Here is a 17,115-nt window from a genome sequence, read left to right as displayed (position 1 = left end):
CCTCGATGAGTTTCCATCCTTCCCTGTCCTGCTTTCAGGGGCTTTGGAAATTAAGAGGACCTTCCCCACTTCTTTGTGGCAGCCCCTCAAATGTGCTATCGTGTTTGCCCCTCTAGTCCTTCTTTTCGTTAAACGAGACATAACCGGCTTCTTTCTGGTACGTTTTCGTCTCCAGGCCTTTAATCATCGTAGTTGCTCTTCTCTCCACTCTTTCCAGAATGTCAGCATCTATTTTTTCGTTTTTATTTTATATAAGGGACTGCAGAGTAGGTCAAAAAATCAAGATGGCGGCCACGGCAGTGGCATGAGAAGCTCTGCTCCTTTATTTAACCTGTGTGGCAGGTTCAAAGGTGGGGCTTCTGTGGAGACCCCAGCCCCTAGAACAGGGATGGGCCACTACGGCAACTTTAGCACCTGTGGACTTCAACTCCCAGAATTCCTGAGCCAGCAAAGCTGGCTCAGGAATTCTGGGAATTGAAGTCCACAGGTCCTAAAAGAGTGACCGATCCCTGGCGTAGGAATTAATCTTCTTCCTGAATATTCTGCAACGGGCAGAAAGTTGCAGAGAATGCTCTGAAACGGCGGCCAACCCCACTTGGCAACACAGGAGCGTGGATGGATTCGCACACGCATCTGTTTTCCCATCCACAGGACACCGAGAAATTGTCTTCGGTGGGATGAGAGACCTCACAGCGAGGTGCGGAGAGCAAAAACCATCCAATCCGTCAGGCTAGTCCAGCACACCTACCTGCTAGACCTTTGCTAGTCTCCGGGGAGTCTGACTGGTTGGGCTGGAGGCGCCTGGGCAACCCCACCACTGAAGCTCCGTGGTCTTTTTCCTTGGACCCGGGCACAGGAGGCAGGAGCCCCTGGTCTGCAGCTGGGACGGAGGGCTCGGTCAAGACCGGCGTCTGGTCAACTAGACGCCGTCGTCTCTGCAGGAGCTTCTCAAGCTGATTGTCCACCGGGAGCTTCTTCTGGCTGCCCTTACGTCGGCTGGATGGCTTCCGTGGCCTCCTCGTGGCACTCTGGGGAGGAGATCATTGGGACGGGTGGAGCTTGGCGGACCTGGAGACGCAGTTTGGACTCGGGGGGGGAGGCGCCAGGCTAAAAACCTGGAGACTGGGAGTTCTAGACTTACCTTAGACATGAAAACTGGTTGGAACACTTTGGGCCAATCACCAGGAGATGGAGAGTTCTAGTCCCGCCTTAGCCGTGAAAGGCAACTAGGCGACTTTGGGCTAATCACCAGGAGACGCTGAGTTCTAGTCCCGCCTTAGCCATGAAGCCCAACTAGGTGACTCTGGGCCAATCGCCAGGAGACGGAGAGTTCTAGTCCCGCCTTAGCCGTGAAACCCAACTAGGTGACTTTGGGCCAATCACAGGAGATGGAGAGTTCTAGTCCCACCTCAGGCAGGAAAGCCGGCTGGATGACTTTGGGCCAATCACCAGGAGACGGAGAGTTCTAGTCCCGCCTTAGCTGTGAAACCCAACTAGGTGACTTTGGGCCAATCACCAGGAGATGCTGAGTTCTAGTCCCGCCTTAGCCGTGAAACCCAACTAGGTGACTTTGGGCCAATCACCAGGAGATGGAGAGTTCTAGTCCCGCCTTAGCCGTGAAACCCAACTAGGTGACTTTGGGCCAATCACAGGAGATGGAGAGTTCTAGTCCCACCTCAGGCAGGAAAGCCGGTTGGGTGACTTTGGGCCAATCACCAGGAGACGGTGAGTTCTAGTCCTGCCTTAGCCATGAAAGCCGGTTGTGGCTTGGCTCTTGCAGCCAATTGGCGCTGGAGGCGGCAATCAATGTCACCACAATGGAGAGGAAGCGTTTTGGCCACTCTTTCCACAGTCCTGCCCGCTGGCAGACGAGTGGGGGGCTTTGAGGTTCTCCTAATGTATTTTGAGGGACCCTTCGCCGCTTTCTTGGTTCCCCCAACCGAGTGAGTTGCGAAGGGTCCTGCGGTGCCCTCATCTCCTGCCGCCCCAAGCAGGTAGTCCTCAATTTACAACCTCAAGTGACCCCCCTCCAAAAAAATCTGTTGCTACACCAGAGACATTCGTTAAATGAGCTTTGCCCCCATTTTATGACCATTTTGGCCCCAGCTGTTAAGGGAATCACTGCGGTTGTTAAGTTAGTGACACGGTCGTTAAGCGAATCTGGCTTCCCCCCTTGACTTTGCTTGTGGCAGAAGGGGAATCGCCACGACCGTCATTAGCGTGATTCGGTGGTCCAGCGTCTCAATTTTGATCGCGTCGCCCTGGGGATCTCGTGTGAAAATGGGTCACAAGTCACTCTTTTCAGCCCCCTTGTAACGTCGGACGCTAAACAAACCATCGGAAATTGTGGACTCCCTGAGTAGGCTGCTGCACAAACTGCTTTCACACACACACACAAACCCACAAACGGCTCTCACCAAGAGTTCTTGCAGCTCCACGGCCGCGCTCCTCCGCTTGTCCGCCGCAGCAGACGGGGGCTAAGAGAAAAATGGGGGGGGGGTGAAATCCGGTTAGAGGGCGCTTCGCTGGGACACCGTTTCGAAGAGGAGCCCTGAGGGGATCCACCCGTGGCAGGATTGGGTCCACTCCACAATCCACAGGGGTTGCCACCCTTCTCGCAATTCCTCAGCCCCCCCCTCTCCCTGTGCAGAAGAGGGCATGAAATGCAGGCAGTCCTCGGCTTACAACGGCGCATTCAGTGCCCGTGCAAAATTACAACGGGCCTGGAAAAAAGGACCGTTTGGTTCACACAACCATTGCAGCGTCCCTGCGGTGGCGTGATCGAAACCCAAGATGCTTGGCAACGGACTTGTATTTATGATGGCCGCGGCGTGTGTGTGTGACACGTGATCCCCTTTGCCTTTGGCTGAGGCCTGATCCGAGCGGAGGTCTCCTGCTGCCCACAGGGAGAGGATGAATCGGCCCTCCAATTTACTAGTCAATTGGTGTTTCCTAATATGCAGGCTGTCCTCGATTTACGACGGTTCATTTGTTGACCCTTCAAAGTTGCAACGGCACTGGGAAATGGGATTTAGGACCCTTTCTCACACTTACGACCGTTACAGCATCCCTACGATCACGATATCGAAATTCAAACGCTCGGCAACTGACTCACGTTTATGACGGTCGCGGCGTCCCTGCGGGGGTGTGTGTGTTACCCTTTGGCGACCCTTTGGCGACCCTCTGACAAGCCGAGTCAAGGCGGGGGGGGGGGGGGAAATGTGATTCTCTTAACGACTGGGTTGCTAAAATTGACAGCCGCAGGGATTCACTCAAGAACTGAGTGGTCAAATGGGGCAAGGCTCACTTTGCAAGTGTCTCGCTTAGCAGCATGTTGGGCTCAACTGTGGCCGTAAGTCGAGGACTGCCTGAATTGGCCGAACCTAGATGGGATTTTGTGGGCGCCTTGACTGCTTCCTCCCCCTGCCTTTCCCCTCCGGCCCACAAACCCCACGCTGGCCTTGCCTTACCTGGGAGGGGGGCTCGCCCCCCAGCCTCACTGGCCGCAGTGCCACTCCGCCCTTGATCCAGGCCATCATCTCCTCCAGGGCTCTGGCCGCGGCCTCGTCCGAGCGGAGGTCTCCTGCTGCCCACAGGGAGAGGATGAATCAGCCCTCCAATTACTAGTAAATCAGTATTTCCTAATACAGTATATAGGCTATCCTCGACTTATGACGGTTCATTTAGTGACTGTTCAAAGTTGCAACGGCGCTCAGAAATGGGATTTAGCACCCTTTCTCACACTTACGACCGTTGCAGCCTCCCACCCGGTCAGGATATCAAAATTCAGGCGCTCGGCCACCGACTCGCGTTTTTGACGCTCGCGGTGTCCCTGGGGGCGAGGGGGGGGTGGTGTAACACGATCCCCTTTTGTGACCTTCTGACCAGCAAAGTCAAATGGGGGAAGCCCGAGTCCCTTCACAGCCGGGTGACTGATTGAGCCACTGCAGTGATTCACTTAACAACGAGGGTAAGAAAGGTCGTAAAACGGAACCAAGCTGTTTTCAAAACTGTCTCGCTTAGCAACAGAAATGTTGGGCTCATTTGCGGTCATAGGTCGAGGACTATCTGTACTGTCTGAAAACGGTATTGGGGCCAGGCGCAGGGGGTCCCAGCTCTCCCCATGCCCACTTACCCCTTTTCGCCTGCTGGGCGCCTTTCCTCTCCCGGAGGGCCACCAGGGGGCTGCAGGGGCAGAGAAAGGGAGAAGGTGAAGCTTTTTCAGGGGTTCCCTCCCCCCCCCCGTTCCAGCTGGGGTCCAGCTGCCCTGTCCTGCAGCCCCCCCCTCACAGAACTTCGCCAACCACTCCTGGCCACTGGGGGGCAGCACCTGGGGCTCCTGTCTGCTCCCAAAGAGCAAGCTGCTTGCAGGAGTGGATGGGGCACCACTAGGAAATCTTCTCGCCAGGTACGCTGGGGAGCTACAGGCAGGCCTCGACTTACGACTGTTCATTTAGTGACCGTTGGAAGATGCAACCGCCCTCAGAAAAGGGACTTAGGACCAGTTTTCAACTTCCCACCATTGCGGCCTGTCTGTCATCTTGGGGTCAAAATTCGGATGGGATGCCGGGCAACTATTTGTGACGGTTACACCTCTTGGGGTCAGGCGGTCTCCTTTTGCGACCAGCAGTCGATGGGAGAAGCCGGATTCCCTTCACAACTGGGTGACTCACTTAACGACTGCAGGGATTGGCTTGAAAACGACGGCGGGAAAAGTCGTAACGTGGGGCAAAAGGCACTTAAACAACTGTCTCGCTTAGCAACGGAAATTTGAGTAACCTGGTCGTTAAGTGAATATGGCTTCCCTCGTTGACTCTGCTTGTCAGAAGGTCACCAAAGGGGATCACGTGACCCCCTGGGGAGGCTGCGACCGTCGTAAGTAGGAATCAGCTGCCAAATATCCGAATTTTGACTGAATTGACAACGGAGAAGATGTTGCAATGGCTGGAAGGGTGGTAAAACGAGCCTTAGTCACTTGTTTCATTGCCCGTTGTCATTTTGAACGGTCACTAAACAGAACAGTTGCAATTCGAGGACCAGCTGCAGAACTTTGCCGACGTTGCTGCCTTCCGGGTGGGAGGAAACCGGCCCCTCCCTCTTCCCGGCCAGCGTGGCAGAACGGGAGGGCGAGAAGCTGCCAGCCCCCTTTTCTAGGGATGGGGGGGGGTCAGGGACTTACTCCGCCTTTGCAGGGAAGGTGGGAGGTGGCAGAGGGGGCGGAGGGGGAACCGGGACCACCGGGGTCTCCTCCGGGGCGTCGGGGGGCTGAGCCCCCTCCTCCAGGGCTTTCACTGCAAGAGAAGGCAGAGTTTAGGAGGCCGGCCCTCCTGCACGTTGCTTTCTGTGGGGTTAGGACCCAGCCGAGGGGGGGTGTTCTTGCCTCATTGGCAGCTATTTATTGGGGTCCCCCTGTCCTCCTTTACCAAATCTCAGGTACCGATATTTTTAGAATATTTTTAGCTTGGTGCTTGATGCTCTCTGAGCTGGGTGGTTTCCTTGCCACGTTTCATTCTTTTGCAGAGAGGAGGAGGAGGAGGAGGAGGAGGAGGAGGAGGAGGAGGAGGAGGAAGACTGTGGGGTCTTTGATGTCTCTGAGCTGGGTGGTTTCCTTGTTGACATTTCATTCTTCAACAATCGCACTGAGGATGTTGCCTAGTTGGGTCACGAAATGTTTCCAAGGAAGCCACCCCGCTCAGAGGGCACCACGGACCCCTCAAGCCTCGCCCACGGGGATGGAGCCCAAACTCTAAGCTGGCCTGAAGCGGCCTTCCCACAACAAGCCGGGCTGAAGTGTCATCGCCCGGCTTGTGGTCCAGCAAGAGGACTTGCTGTCTTCTCCTCTTTCGCATCTCCTTTCCCCAAAATTCTTTGGACTCCACGCCAGACCAGCAAACCTCTGACCTTTTTGCTCCAGGCTGGCGCATTTCTCCTCCGCCCGGAGAAGCCGCTCCTCCAGGTGTGCCTTTCCTTCCTCTGCTGTGGCCAACCTTGTCTGCAACCTGGCCAGCTCCCCTGGCAGTGCCCGTTCCGCCAACTGGGTCTCCAGATCCTTCACCTGCAGGAGTCCAAAGCTTGCAGCTGAATCCCTGGGCAGAAGGTCCCCCAGGACAGGAAGGCTAGGGATGTCCACCTAGGTCGGGGGTCTTCCAACCTGGCCCTTTGATGACTTGTGGACTTCAACTCCCAGAATTCCTCAGCCAGTGTGATATAGACTTTAAGAGGAGTGGACTTCAACTCCCAGAATTCCTCAGCCAGCGTGCCTGGCTGAGGAATTCTGGGAGTTGAAGTCCACAAGTCATCAAAGGGCCAAGTTGGAAGACCCCTATATAGTAGACTTTAAGAGGAGTGGACTTCAACTCCCAGAATTCCTCAGCCAGCGTGCCTGGCTGAGGAATTCTGGGAGTTGAAGTCCACAAGTCATCAAAGGGCCAAGTTGGAAGACCCCTGATCTAGCAGGACCAGAAACAAGGGTCTTCTCGTGCTGGCCCCCTCTTTATGGAGCTTCATCCCCCTTCTCGTGCAATTGGCCCCCACCCGCTTGCTCTGTCTAAAGGTGCTGAAGATGTGGTTTCCTCAGCGGCCCTGGGGACCACGAATGGAGATGAAGCCCGACAGATGGTTGATGTGGTTGTCGTACCGAGGATGGGGGTGTTTGGCGGTTATTAAGTTGTGGGTTTATTAATGTTGTAATCCAAGGGTCTCCAATCTTGGCAACTTTAAGGCTTGTGGACTTCAACTCCCAGAATTCCCCAGCCAACTTGGCAATTTGAAGGCTTGTGGACTTCAAGTGCCAGAATTCCCAGCTGCCAAAGCTGGAGACCTCTGTTGTGAGTCAATGTTGAATTGGGTGGCCACGTAGATTTGTTTAATTTTATTTATTACCTTCCCCCCTCCCCAATTCTATAACAGCCTGGGAGAAAACCAAAGAGGGAGGCTTTGTCAGTGAAGACTCAAGGCAGCTTGTCATTCCAAGGGGCTAGTCCCTGGTGCCTACTTGGGTCCCGTTGGCCTTCAGACCCCATTGCAACCCATTCCGAATCTTGCTCCGTCTGCTCCCCTCTCCCACTCTGTTTTTCTGCTTGGTTTTTGAAGGGAGAGGGAAGGGAGAACCCCGAAGTCCCGAAGCTCACTTTGGCCTCGTGCTCCATCTTCGCTTCCTCCAACTGCCGGGTCATCTGGCCCACTTGCTCCAAGGCCTGGAGCAGCCGGACCTCCGCTCCGACATTCTGCATCAGGATCAGGCTCTGGCGGTTGGCCTCCTTCTGCTTCAGCAGCATCTGTCAAGGGAGGAGAGATGGGTGAGGTGCTCTCTGAGTTGGGGGGGGGTTCTTGCAGATGTTTCATGGCCCAACTAGGGAACTTCATCAGTGCTAGAAGGGAGGAGGGTTTACGGAGACGAGGAGGAGAAGGAGGAGGAGGAGGAGGAGGACTGTGGGGTCCTTGGTAATCTCTGAGCTGGGTTGTTTTCTTGCAGGCGTTTCATGACCCAACTAGGGAACCTCATCAGTGCTAGAAGGGAGTGGGGTTTGCAGAGAGGAAGAGGAGGAGGAGGAGGAGGAGGAGGAGGAGAAGGAGGAGGAGGAGAAGGACTGTGGGGTCCTTGGTGCACTCTGAGCTGGGTGGTTTCCTTGCAGGCGTTTCATGACCCAACTAGGGAACATCATCAGTGCTAGAAGGGAGGGGGGTTTGTGGAGGAGGAGGAGGAGGAGGAGGACTGTGGGGTCCCTGGTGCTCTCTGAGCTGGGTGGTTTCCTTGCAGGCGTTTCATGACCCAACTAGGGAACATCATCAGTGCTAGAAGGGAGGGGGGTTTGCAGAGGGAGGAGGAGGAGGAGGAGGAGAAGGAGGAAGAGGAGGAGGAGGAGGAGAACTGTGGGGTCTTTGGTGCTCTCTGAGCTGGGTTGTTTTCTTGCAGGCGTTTCATGACCCAACTAGGGAACCTCATCAGTGCTAGAAGGGAGGGGGGTTTGCCGAGGGAGGAGGAGGAGGAGGAGGAGGAGGAGGAGGAGGAGGAGGAGGAGGAGGAGGAGGAGGAGGAAGACTATGGGGTCCTTGGTGCTTTCTGAGCTGGGCTGTTTCCTTGCAGGCATTTCATGACCCAACTAGGGAACCTCATCAGTGCTAGAAGGTCTTGCTCTCTATTTACTGCATATTCAAGTAACTCGCCCTGTCAGTTTTGGTGAGAGGGATGTTGGAGGTACTTGGGTTGGGTTGACCCATTTGTTCCACCGGTTAATTGTCCTGTCAGGAAATTCCTCCTGAGTTCCAGGTTGCTTCTCTCCTTGATGAGTTTCCATCTGTTGCTTCTTGTCCTGCCTTCTTCAGCGGCTTTGGAGAAGAGGTGGACCCCCTCCTCTTTTTTATGGCAGCCCCTCAGATATTGGAAGACTGCTATCATGCACCTCCCTACTCACCGGTCTCAGCTGTTTGTGCCCTTGAGAGTTTTCAGACACCCACAAATTCCTCTCCCGGAGTCTAAACAGAGCCATGCCCGGCCAGAACTGGGGTCCCACCTGATGGGCGAAGATTTCCGCTTGCTGCCTCCGTTTCTCCTCCACGTCCAACTGCAGCGACATCCTGTCATACTCTTCGGTGACCAAAAGGGATGCTGGGCGGGTTACAGAAGAAACAGGTGTCAGGTCTGGGTCTACCCGGGTCAGATCCAACCCAAAGGAACCCTTTGGAGTTTGACAAGAGAATCTCTTTCAAAAGAGAAGCGCTCCATGGATTTTTCCCTGTAGTTTTCATCCGTCGCTTCCCACAGAAAGGAATTCTGCCAGAATAATATTTTATCAGTACTCTTCACTCCCCAACAGTGATGAAGGAGGCCTAATGCCTACTCGTGTTTTTACTATTAGCTATTACAGTATTATAATCACCAGGAGACGGCAGGTTCTAGTCCTGCCTTAGACATAGATATGAAAATCAGCTGGATGACTTTGGGCACCAGGAGACAGTGAGTTCTAGTGCCGCCTTAGACATACTGTAGAAATGAAAGCCAGCTGGGTGACTTTGGGCCAATCACCAGGAAGCGGTGAGTTCTAGTGCCGCCTTAGACACAGATATGAAAGCCAGCTGGGTGACTTTGGGCCAATCACCAGGAGACGGTGAGTTCTAGTCCTGCCTTAGGCATGAAAACCAGCTGGGTGACTTTGGGCCAATCACCAGGAGACAGTGAGGTCAAGTCCTGCCTTAGGTATGAAAGCCAACTGGGTGACTTTGGGCCGATCACCAGGAGATGGTGAGTTCTAGTCCTGCCTTAAGCATGAAAGACAACTGGGTGACTTTGGGTCAATCACCAGGAGACGGTGAGTTCTAGTCCCGCCTTAGACATAGATATGAAAGCCAGCTGGGTGACTTTGGGCCAATCACCAGGAGATGATGAGTTCTAGTCCTGCCTTAAGCATGAAAGACAACTGGGTGACTTTGGGTCAATCACCAGGAGACGGTGAGTTCTAGTGCTGCCTTAGACACAGATATGAAAGCCAGCTGGGTGACTTTGGGCCAATCACCAGGAGATGGTGAGTTCTAGTCCTGCCTTAGACCCGGAAAGCCGAGTGAAGAACAGAATTGCTTTGCAGGATTAGACCCAGATCAAGGGGACAAATAGGTAGAAAGTTGACTCTCAAACTCGCCTTGTTTGACCCTCTTCAACATCTTCTGACTGTGTTCCTCCAAAACCTTCAGAGACTGCTTCTCAGCACGCTCCTCCTCTAGCTTTGTTCCACACACAAAAAAAGGGGTGGGGGAGGAAGCAAGCAAGAAAAAAGAAAAACGATATCCTTTTCATAGCTTCCCACTCAGAAAATGTATAGGACGTTAAGAAATTGTAAAGTTTTTAAAAAGGAGGCCTCAGTTCACCAGAAGGAAGTTGCCCACGTTCCCCCACCCGTGTTAAATCTGGTTTGAGGAGCGACTCAGGGAATGGGTCAAAAGTCTTTCTGGGGCCAAGTCAGCTTTGCTTCCGAGGGAGGACCATCTGAGATGGGATCCCTGGATCTCCTCGGGCATCTAGAACCTCCCTTTGTCTTCCCCCTTAAACCTCTAGGCCAGGATTTCTCAGCCTGGGCCCCTTTAAGAGGGGTGGACTTCAACTCCCAGAATTCCCCAGCCAGCCATGCTGGCTGGGGAATTCTGGGAGCTGAAGTCCACCCAACTTAAAGGAGACCCAGGTTGAGAAACCCCACTGCAGGCACCAATCCATCCTACCTGACGCTGGAGCTTTTTCACATGAGCCTGGAGGTCCTTCACCTGGCCGGTCAGTTCCTTCCTCTGCTCCAGCAGCCAGGAGACCTTGAGTTGAAGGTCTGGAGCGAAGGGAGACCCTGTTATCTGGTAGAAGCACCTGGGACCGAGGAGGGCCCACCACTCAGCGCCTTCTTCCCTTCTTGGAGGTCAGGAGGAGGCTAGGCTGGTGGGCCTCGGACCTTCTCGTTTTGAAGAATAAAGCAGCTTTTTCCCCCCAAAAAAAACGGGGAGGGCGTCATTTGGATTGCTAGGGGCTGGCCTGGCACAGGGCTAAGGAAAACACCATATCAAGCTCTGGAAGAATGAAAGGAAAAGGAAAGAAAGAGAGAGAGAGAGAGAGAAAGAAAGAAAGAAAGAAAGAAAGAAAGAAAGAAAGAAAGAAAGAAGAAAGAAGAAAGAAAGAGAGAGAGAAAGAAAGAAAGAAAGAAAGAAAGAAAGAAAGAGAGAAAGAAAGAAAGAGAGAGAGAAAGAAAGAAGAAAGAAGAGGAGAAAGAAAGAAAGAGAGAGAGAGAGAAAGAAAGAAAGAGAGAGAGAGAGAAAGAAAGAGAGAGAAAAAGAAAGAAAGAAAGAAGAAAGAAGAGGAGAAAGAAAGAAAGAGAAGAGGAGAAAGAAGGTAGGAAGGGAGAGAGGAAAGAAGAAAGGAAAAGGATGAAGGAAGGAATGAAGAAAGGAAAGAGACAAGAAAGAGAATGAAAGGGAGGGAGGGAGGAGAATAGAAAAAGGGGAAAGAGGAGAAAAGGGAGAAAGGGAGAGGAAGGAAGGAAAGGAGGGAGGGAGGATAGAAAAAGGGAAGAGAGGAGAAAGAAGGGAGAAAGGGAGAAGGAGGAAGGAAGGAAGGGAAGCATGAAGAAGAAAGGAAGGAGAGACAAGGAGGGAGGGAGGGAGGAAAAAAGGAAGGAAGAAAATGGCGAAGGAGGGAACGGGCGTGGTCCTAAGGCTATTATTCCGTCCACCTTCCGTGCTCTTTACTTTTTATTATTTTATTATTTTATTATTTTATTATTTAATTATTTATTTATTTATTTATTTATTTATTCATTTATTATTTAATTACATTGGTAGACTTCGCTTCTCCCCGCCCCCCCCGCCTCCCCCGCAGCACATCCCCTCTCTTAAGGGTCTCCGGACTGCCAGAGGGGTCTTTTTCCCCTGGGCAGAAGGGAGGAGGAGGAGGAGGAGGAGGTCTCCCTGCTTCACCTTTCACCTGCTGAAGGCACCTGCCCATCGGATCCAGCCCAGAGTCAGCAGCGGCGCCTTCTCCTCCGCCGCCACTCAAGCCCGACGGGTCCAGCCCGGGCAGCAGCGCCAGGCTGACCCGCTGCAGCTTCTGGTTCTCCCTGCTGACCTGTGGAAGTGGAGAGGAGGTGGCAGAGCTCTGATGGGGAGGGGTCCTCCCGGGCCCTCGGTCGGAGGGACCCCTCCTCACCTGGATGGCAAAGGCCTCTGCCTGCTCCCGGCAGCTCTTCTCAATTGCGTACTCCATTTCCATGGTGGACAACTCGGCTAAGAGGGCTTGAGAAGCTGGGAGTGGAAAGAGCGAGACAAAGGTGTGTGTGTGTGTGTGGGGGGGGGTTAGAGCAAGCCCCCCCCAAAAAAATCTAGGAACCCTCGTCAGGGGAGCCCAAGATGTTCCACCGGTTAATTGTCCTCGCTGTCAGGAAGTTTCTCCTTAATTCCAGGTTGCTTCTCTCTTGGATCAGTTGCCAACTGTCGTTTCTCGTCCTTCCCTCGGGTGCCTTGGAGAATAACGTGACCCCCCCCTCTTCTTTGTGGCAGCCCCTCAAATACTGGAACACGGCTATCGTGTCACCCCTATTTCTTCTCTTCTTTAGACTGGCCAAACCCAAGTCCCGCAGCCGTTCTTTGTAGGCCTTGGATCATGTCATCCTTCTTTGGGTTAAACTACTAGACGTACCCAAGTTGGTGTTAGTCATGGGCCTGAATTTTTAGATGGGGAGAAATGAAAACATCCCCCCCCCATCTTGGAGAACTGCTCATTTCTCCTCCACCTGGACCCAGAGATTTTCTTTCTTCCACCCCCAAACCCTGAATCGTCAGCCTTGTGGGTCCTTCCGCTCAGAGAAGCAGAAAAGCAGACTCTGCGTCTGCGCCTAGACACGTACCTTGCTCAATTTCTGCCATTTTCTCTTGGGTTTCTGCCATTTCCTGGGAAAGGTCCGTCTCCTGTAGAAATGAACCAAACTTCACATTGGTCTGCTACTGTATTGGGTTTTTTTTTTTAATTTTTTTTGTTAATTCTGGGAGTTGAGGATCCGCAAGTCTTCAAGTTGCCGAGTTTTGGAGAGTGGTTGATTTGAAGAATTACCCTCAAAGAATCCATGGAGATCCTCAGCCATCCAGGTCACGGTTGTCCCAAAGCTGTTTTTCCAGGAGGCGACTGGACTTCCTTGTTTTTTCTTTGAAGATGTTTTGCTTCCCATCCTGGAAGCTTCTTCACTTCTGACTGGACAGGAAAGTCCAGTCGCCTCCTGGAAAAAGCACCTTGGGGACAACCTCAAAGAAGCCAGATTAGGTCGTGCATTCTGTCTGATGCGGCCTCTTCTGAAGATAGGACCGGAGTTGCAGATTCTGGAGAGCAACCTACCTGGTCATCTTCATCTTCCTCCCAATCTGAATCGCTCTCTGATTCCCAAATGACTGCAGGGAAATAAAAAGAAGGTTTAGTCAGAATACAGCTAAAAGGGACCTGGGAGGTCTTCTAGTCCAGCCCCCTGCTCAACCATTTGAGACAAGTGGCTGTCCAGTCTCTTCTTAAAAATATCCAGTGATGGAGCGTTCACAACTTCTGGTGGCAAGTTGTTCCACTGGTTAATTGTCCTCACACTGTTAGGAAGTTTCTCCTTAAATTCCAGGTTGCTTCTCTCCTTGATTAGTTTCCATCCATTTAGCTTTTCTCCTCCTCCTCCTCCTCCTCCTCCTCCTCCTCCTCCTCCTCCTCCTCCTCTCTGCCAACCTCACTCCCTTCTAGCACTGATGATGTTACCCAGGTGGATCACGAAATGTCTGCAAGAAAACTGCAGTGTATGCCGCCCAGCATACACAAAGGACAGCACAGCAGGACGCTGATGGTGCAGATCAGCAGAGGGGTTGGACAGCTCCGGGCGATAACTGCTCACTCAGGATAAGCCTAATGAGTTAAGCTGTTGACAGCCCCAGGCATGGTCAGCCTGGTGGGAAGCCAGGATCTACACCCATTGTCACCTGCACTGGCAGGAAGCCCAGGTTTGAACTGATTGGATGCCATCCACCTGGGCAGGTACAAATAGACGCCAGGTTTCCTTGTTTCCCCAATTCGTTCTGTTCAGAATAAACTCATCGTTACCCCAGCTCTGTGTCCGCCTCTCTGTGAAGCACGCGACTTTACAAAAACCACCCAGCTCAGAGAGCACCAAGGACCCCACAGTCCTCCTCCTCCCCCCCTCCTCCTGCTCCTCTTCCTCCACACAAACCACATTCCCTTCCAGCACAGATGATTTAACCTACTCCTATCACGAAACGTCTGCAAGGAAACCACCCAGCTCAGGGACCACCAAGGACTCCCACAGTTCACAGTTCAGCCCTGAGCCTCAAAGATTCCCTTCCATTGGCTGTTGTGCTTATTATCCTTTGCGGTCTTGTGACTGCGATCTTTCTGCCCCAGGACCGTCATTCTGGGACTTCCTGTTCTCTTTGGCAGATGAGCAAACGCGCAAGAGGAAGAGACGGTGTCACCAGCCGTCCATGCCCCACGCAAAGGACCCCATCCAGCAGAAACACGCATCCTGATCAAATAGAATAGAACAGAAGCTGGGAGGGACCTTGGAGGTCTTCTAGTCCAGCCCCCACCCCCTCAAGCAGAAGAACCTATATACCATCTCAGACAAGGGACTGTCCAGCCTCTTCTTAATAACCTCCAGTGATGGAGCGCCCACGACTTATGGAGGCAAGCTGTTCCACTGGTTATGTTAGCCCCGTCATTCCCTTTAGAAGCAGGTCAGAATTACAGCGTCATTCTGACTGGTTAAAATAACCGCCAGCTGCTTCTGGATTGATCCAAAAGAGCAGCTTAGTGACTTTAATGGAACAGGATGAAAAATGAACCAACTCCGCCCACCACTGGAGGTTTTCAAGAAAAGACTGGACAGCCGTTTGTCTGGAACGGTGCTGAGTTTCATGCCTGGGCAGGGGGTTGGACTAGAAGACCTCTAAGGTCCCCTCTATTGTTCTCTTATAGCCTTGATGGCAGTGCGAAGGCCTCCGTTGTTCTGTACACTTGGTCCGCGACTTACAATCATTCATTCAGCGGCCGTTCAGAGTTACAGCACCCCTGGGAAAAAAAGCGACTTGAGGAGCGTTTTTCACGCTTACGATCCTTGTAGCGTCTCGTGATCCAAATGCTTGGTTCTTATTGACGATGGTCGCCTGCGTCCTTCCGACCGGCAAAGTCAACAGGGGAACTGGACCCATTTAAAGACCATGTTACTAACTTAACAACTGCAGGGATCCACTTAACAACCGTGGCAAGGAAGGTCGCGAAACAGGGCAAAATTCACAATGGTCTCGCTTAGCAACAGAAATTTTTCAGCTCGATTTTGGTCGTAAGTCGGGGACTATCTGTCATTGTATACCTTCCTTCCAAAGCTACTCTGCTTTTCTAGAGCAGCCCCCTTACCTCCAAATGGGGTGAAATCAGCCTCTGGACCTTCCATGGGGCCGAGAGACCAGCGGATCTCTCTCTGCCTCTTCTGTCTTCTGTGGGAGTGTCTCCACCGCTCTCTGCCTCTCTCTCTCTCTCTCTCTCTCTCTCTGTGTGTGTGTGTCTCTCTGTGTGTGTCTCTCTCTGTGTGTGTCTCTGTCTCTCTCTCTCTCTGTGTGTGTCTCTGTCTCTATCTCTCTCTGTGTGTGTGTGTGTGTGTGTGTCTGTCTTTCTCTCTCTCTCTCTGTGTCTCTCTGTGTCTCTCTCTCTGTGTCTCTGTCTTTCTGTCTGTTTCTCTCTCTCTCTCTCTCTCTCTCTCACTGTCTCTCTCTCTCTGTGTGTCTCTGTCTCTCTCTGCCTCTCTCTCTCTCTCTCTCTCTCTGTGTGTGTGTGTCTCTGTGTGTGTGTCTCTCTCTGTGTGTGTCTCTGTCTCTGTCTCTCTCTGTGTGTGTGTGTGTCTGTCTTTCTCTCTCTCTCTCTGTCTCTCTGTCTCTCTCTCTCTCTCTCTCTCTCTCTCTCTCTCTCTGTGTGTCTCTGTCTTTCTGTCTGTTTCTCTCTCTCTCTCTCTCACACTGTCTCTCTTTGTGTGTCTCTGTCTCTCTCTCTCTCTGTCTCTCTCTCTCTCTCTCTCACTGTCTCTCTGTGTGTCTCTGTCTCTCTCTGTCTCTCTGTCTCTCTCTGTCTCTGTCTCTCTCTCTCTCTGTCTCTCTCTCTGTCTCTCTGTCTCTCTCTGTCTCTGTCTCTCTCTCTCTCTGTCTCTCTCTCTTTGTGTGTCTCTGTCTCTCTCTCTCTGTCTCTCTCTCTCTGTCTGTCTGTCTCTCTCTCTGCAGGATGGTCCTCCTCGGCCTTTATCCCTCAGAAGTGAAAGCTGAGCTCTTCCTGCCCAGAAGGTCACATGCTGGATGGATCTTGCCTTCACCACACATGCTTTGCAGAAGTGAAACCCTCCTCCACCCACCCACCCACCCACCCACCCCGTCCCAAGGAAGAGCAGAATCACCCTTGTGTAGCTGTGTGGCTTGATGTTCTGCAGCTGAAGGTGGCCAGGGAAGGACCTTTCCTTGGGCAGCTGGTTGGCCACAGGGAGAACGGTCTCCCGAGGAGATGGGCCAGAGAGACACGCCTGATGTTCTTCTGAAAGAGGTCCTCATCTTGACCCATTTGCACGCCCCCTTCATGTTGGCTTTGGGGTCTCCAGGAGGGCCACCCAGTAGAGAGAATTCCACAGTCAGCTCCCCCCCAACTCTTGATTTTCTCCACCATTCTAGCAGCCAGGAATCTCTGAGGGTTCTGCCACCATCCATGGCCAAAGAGAAGAGGCAATCAAAGCTAAAGGGTGGACCAGGGATGTCCACAATGTATGGAGAAAGGAACCAAGATGGGAGCCATGATGATAAAACAGAAGCCTTTTTCTTACACAGATAGGCAAAGAAGACGCACCTAAAAATCTGTGGTCACGGTGATGGACAAAGGAGCTTCGGCGACACAAAAATAGTGAGAAGACTTTTGGGGAGAAAGTCTATGCTTGGAAGGGGTCCAAGGTAGCTTTCCATGCCCCCCCTCTACCCACCATATTAATGGTGTGAATTAACTTTAGTTCCCCCAGGAGGAAATCTTGGTCACCAAGCATCTCATTCAATCAATCCATCAAAATAGAGCTGGAGGGGACCTTGGAAGTCTTCTAGTCCAACCCCCCTGCTCAAGCAGGAAACCCTATAGCAGGGGTAGGCAACCTTGGCCCCTTCATGACTGGTGGACTTCAACTCCCAGAATTCCTGAGCCAGCATGGGGGAACTATGGCCCCTTCATGACTGGTGGACTTCAACTCCCAGAATTCCTGAGCCAGCATGGGGGAACTATGGCCCCTTCATGACTGGTGGACTTCAACTCCCAGAATTCCTGAGCCAGCATGGGGGAACTATGGCCCCTTCATGACTGGTGGACTTCAACTCCCAGAATTCCTGAGCCAGCATGGGGGAACTATGGCCCCTTCATGACTCGTGGACTTCAACTCCCAGAATTCCTGAGCCAGCATGGGGGAACTATGGCCCCTTCATGACTCGTGGACTTCAACTCCCAGAATTCCTGAGCCAGCATGGGGGAACTATGGCTCTTTTATGACTCGTGGACTTCAACTCCCAGAATTCCTGAGCCAGCATGGGGGAACTATG

The 17,115-nt window shown here is 52.6% G+C and overlaps 1 protein-coding gene across 1 annotated transcript in view; it reads right to left on the bottom strand.

The window, feature by feature from the left end:
* Positions 1-15,761, bottom strand: part of ANKRD53 (ankyrin repeat domain 53) — a gene marked incomplete at its 3' end in the record, with an annotated part of 16,360 nt that extends 599 nt beyond the window's left edge. Inside the window, exons 1-16 of the mRNA XM_083368047.1 lie at positions 14,921-15,761; positions 12,854-12,906; positions 12,372-12,432; positions 11,675-11,769; positions 11,446-11,593; positions 10,210-10,307; positions 9,636-9,717; positions 8,415-8,608; positions 7,131-7,277; positions 5,902-6,055; positions 5,180-5,291; positions 4,136-4,185; positions 3,471-3,583; positions 2,418-2,477; positions 749-1,028; positions 591-667 (exon numbers count right to left, since the gene is read on the bottom strand). Coding sequence (XP_083224173.1) covers positions 591-667; positions 749-1,028; positions 2,418-2,477; positions 3,471-3,583; positions 4,136-4,185; positions 5,180-5,291; positions 5,902-6,055; positions 7,131-7,277; positions 8,415-8,608; positions 9,636-9,717; positions 10,210-10,307; positions 11,446-11,593; positions 11,675-11,769; positions 12,372-12,432; positions 12,854-12,906; positions 14,921-14,957 — 1,761 coding nt within the window. The 5' untranslated portion in view covers positions 14,958-15,761. The remainder of the gene's footprint in view (positions 1-590; positions 668-748; positions 1,029-2,417; positions 2,478-3,470; positions 3,584-4,135; positions 4,186-5,179; positions 5,292-5,901; positions 6,056-7,130; positions 7,278-8,414; positions 8,609-9,635; positions 9,718-10,209; positions 10,308-11,445; positions 11,594-11,674; positions 11,770-12,371; positions 12,433-12,853; positions 12,907-14,920) is intronic.
* Positions 15,762-17,115: the final 1,354 nt, after the last annotated feature.

The sequence above is a fragment of the Vipera ursinii genome (assembly GCF_947247035.1).
Source record: "Vipera ursinii genome assembly, chromosome: 7".
NCBI classification, from domain to species: domain Eukaryota; kingdom Metazoa; phylum Chordata; class Lepidosauria; order Squamata; family Viperidae; genus Vipera; species Vipera ursinii.
The sequence above is the reverse complement of the archived record's forward strand: the minus strand, read 5'-3'. Positions and strand labels throughout refer to the sequence as shown.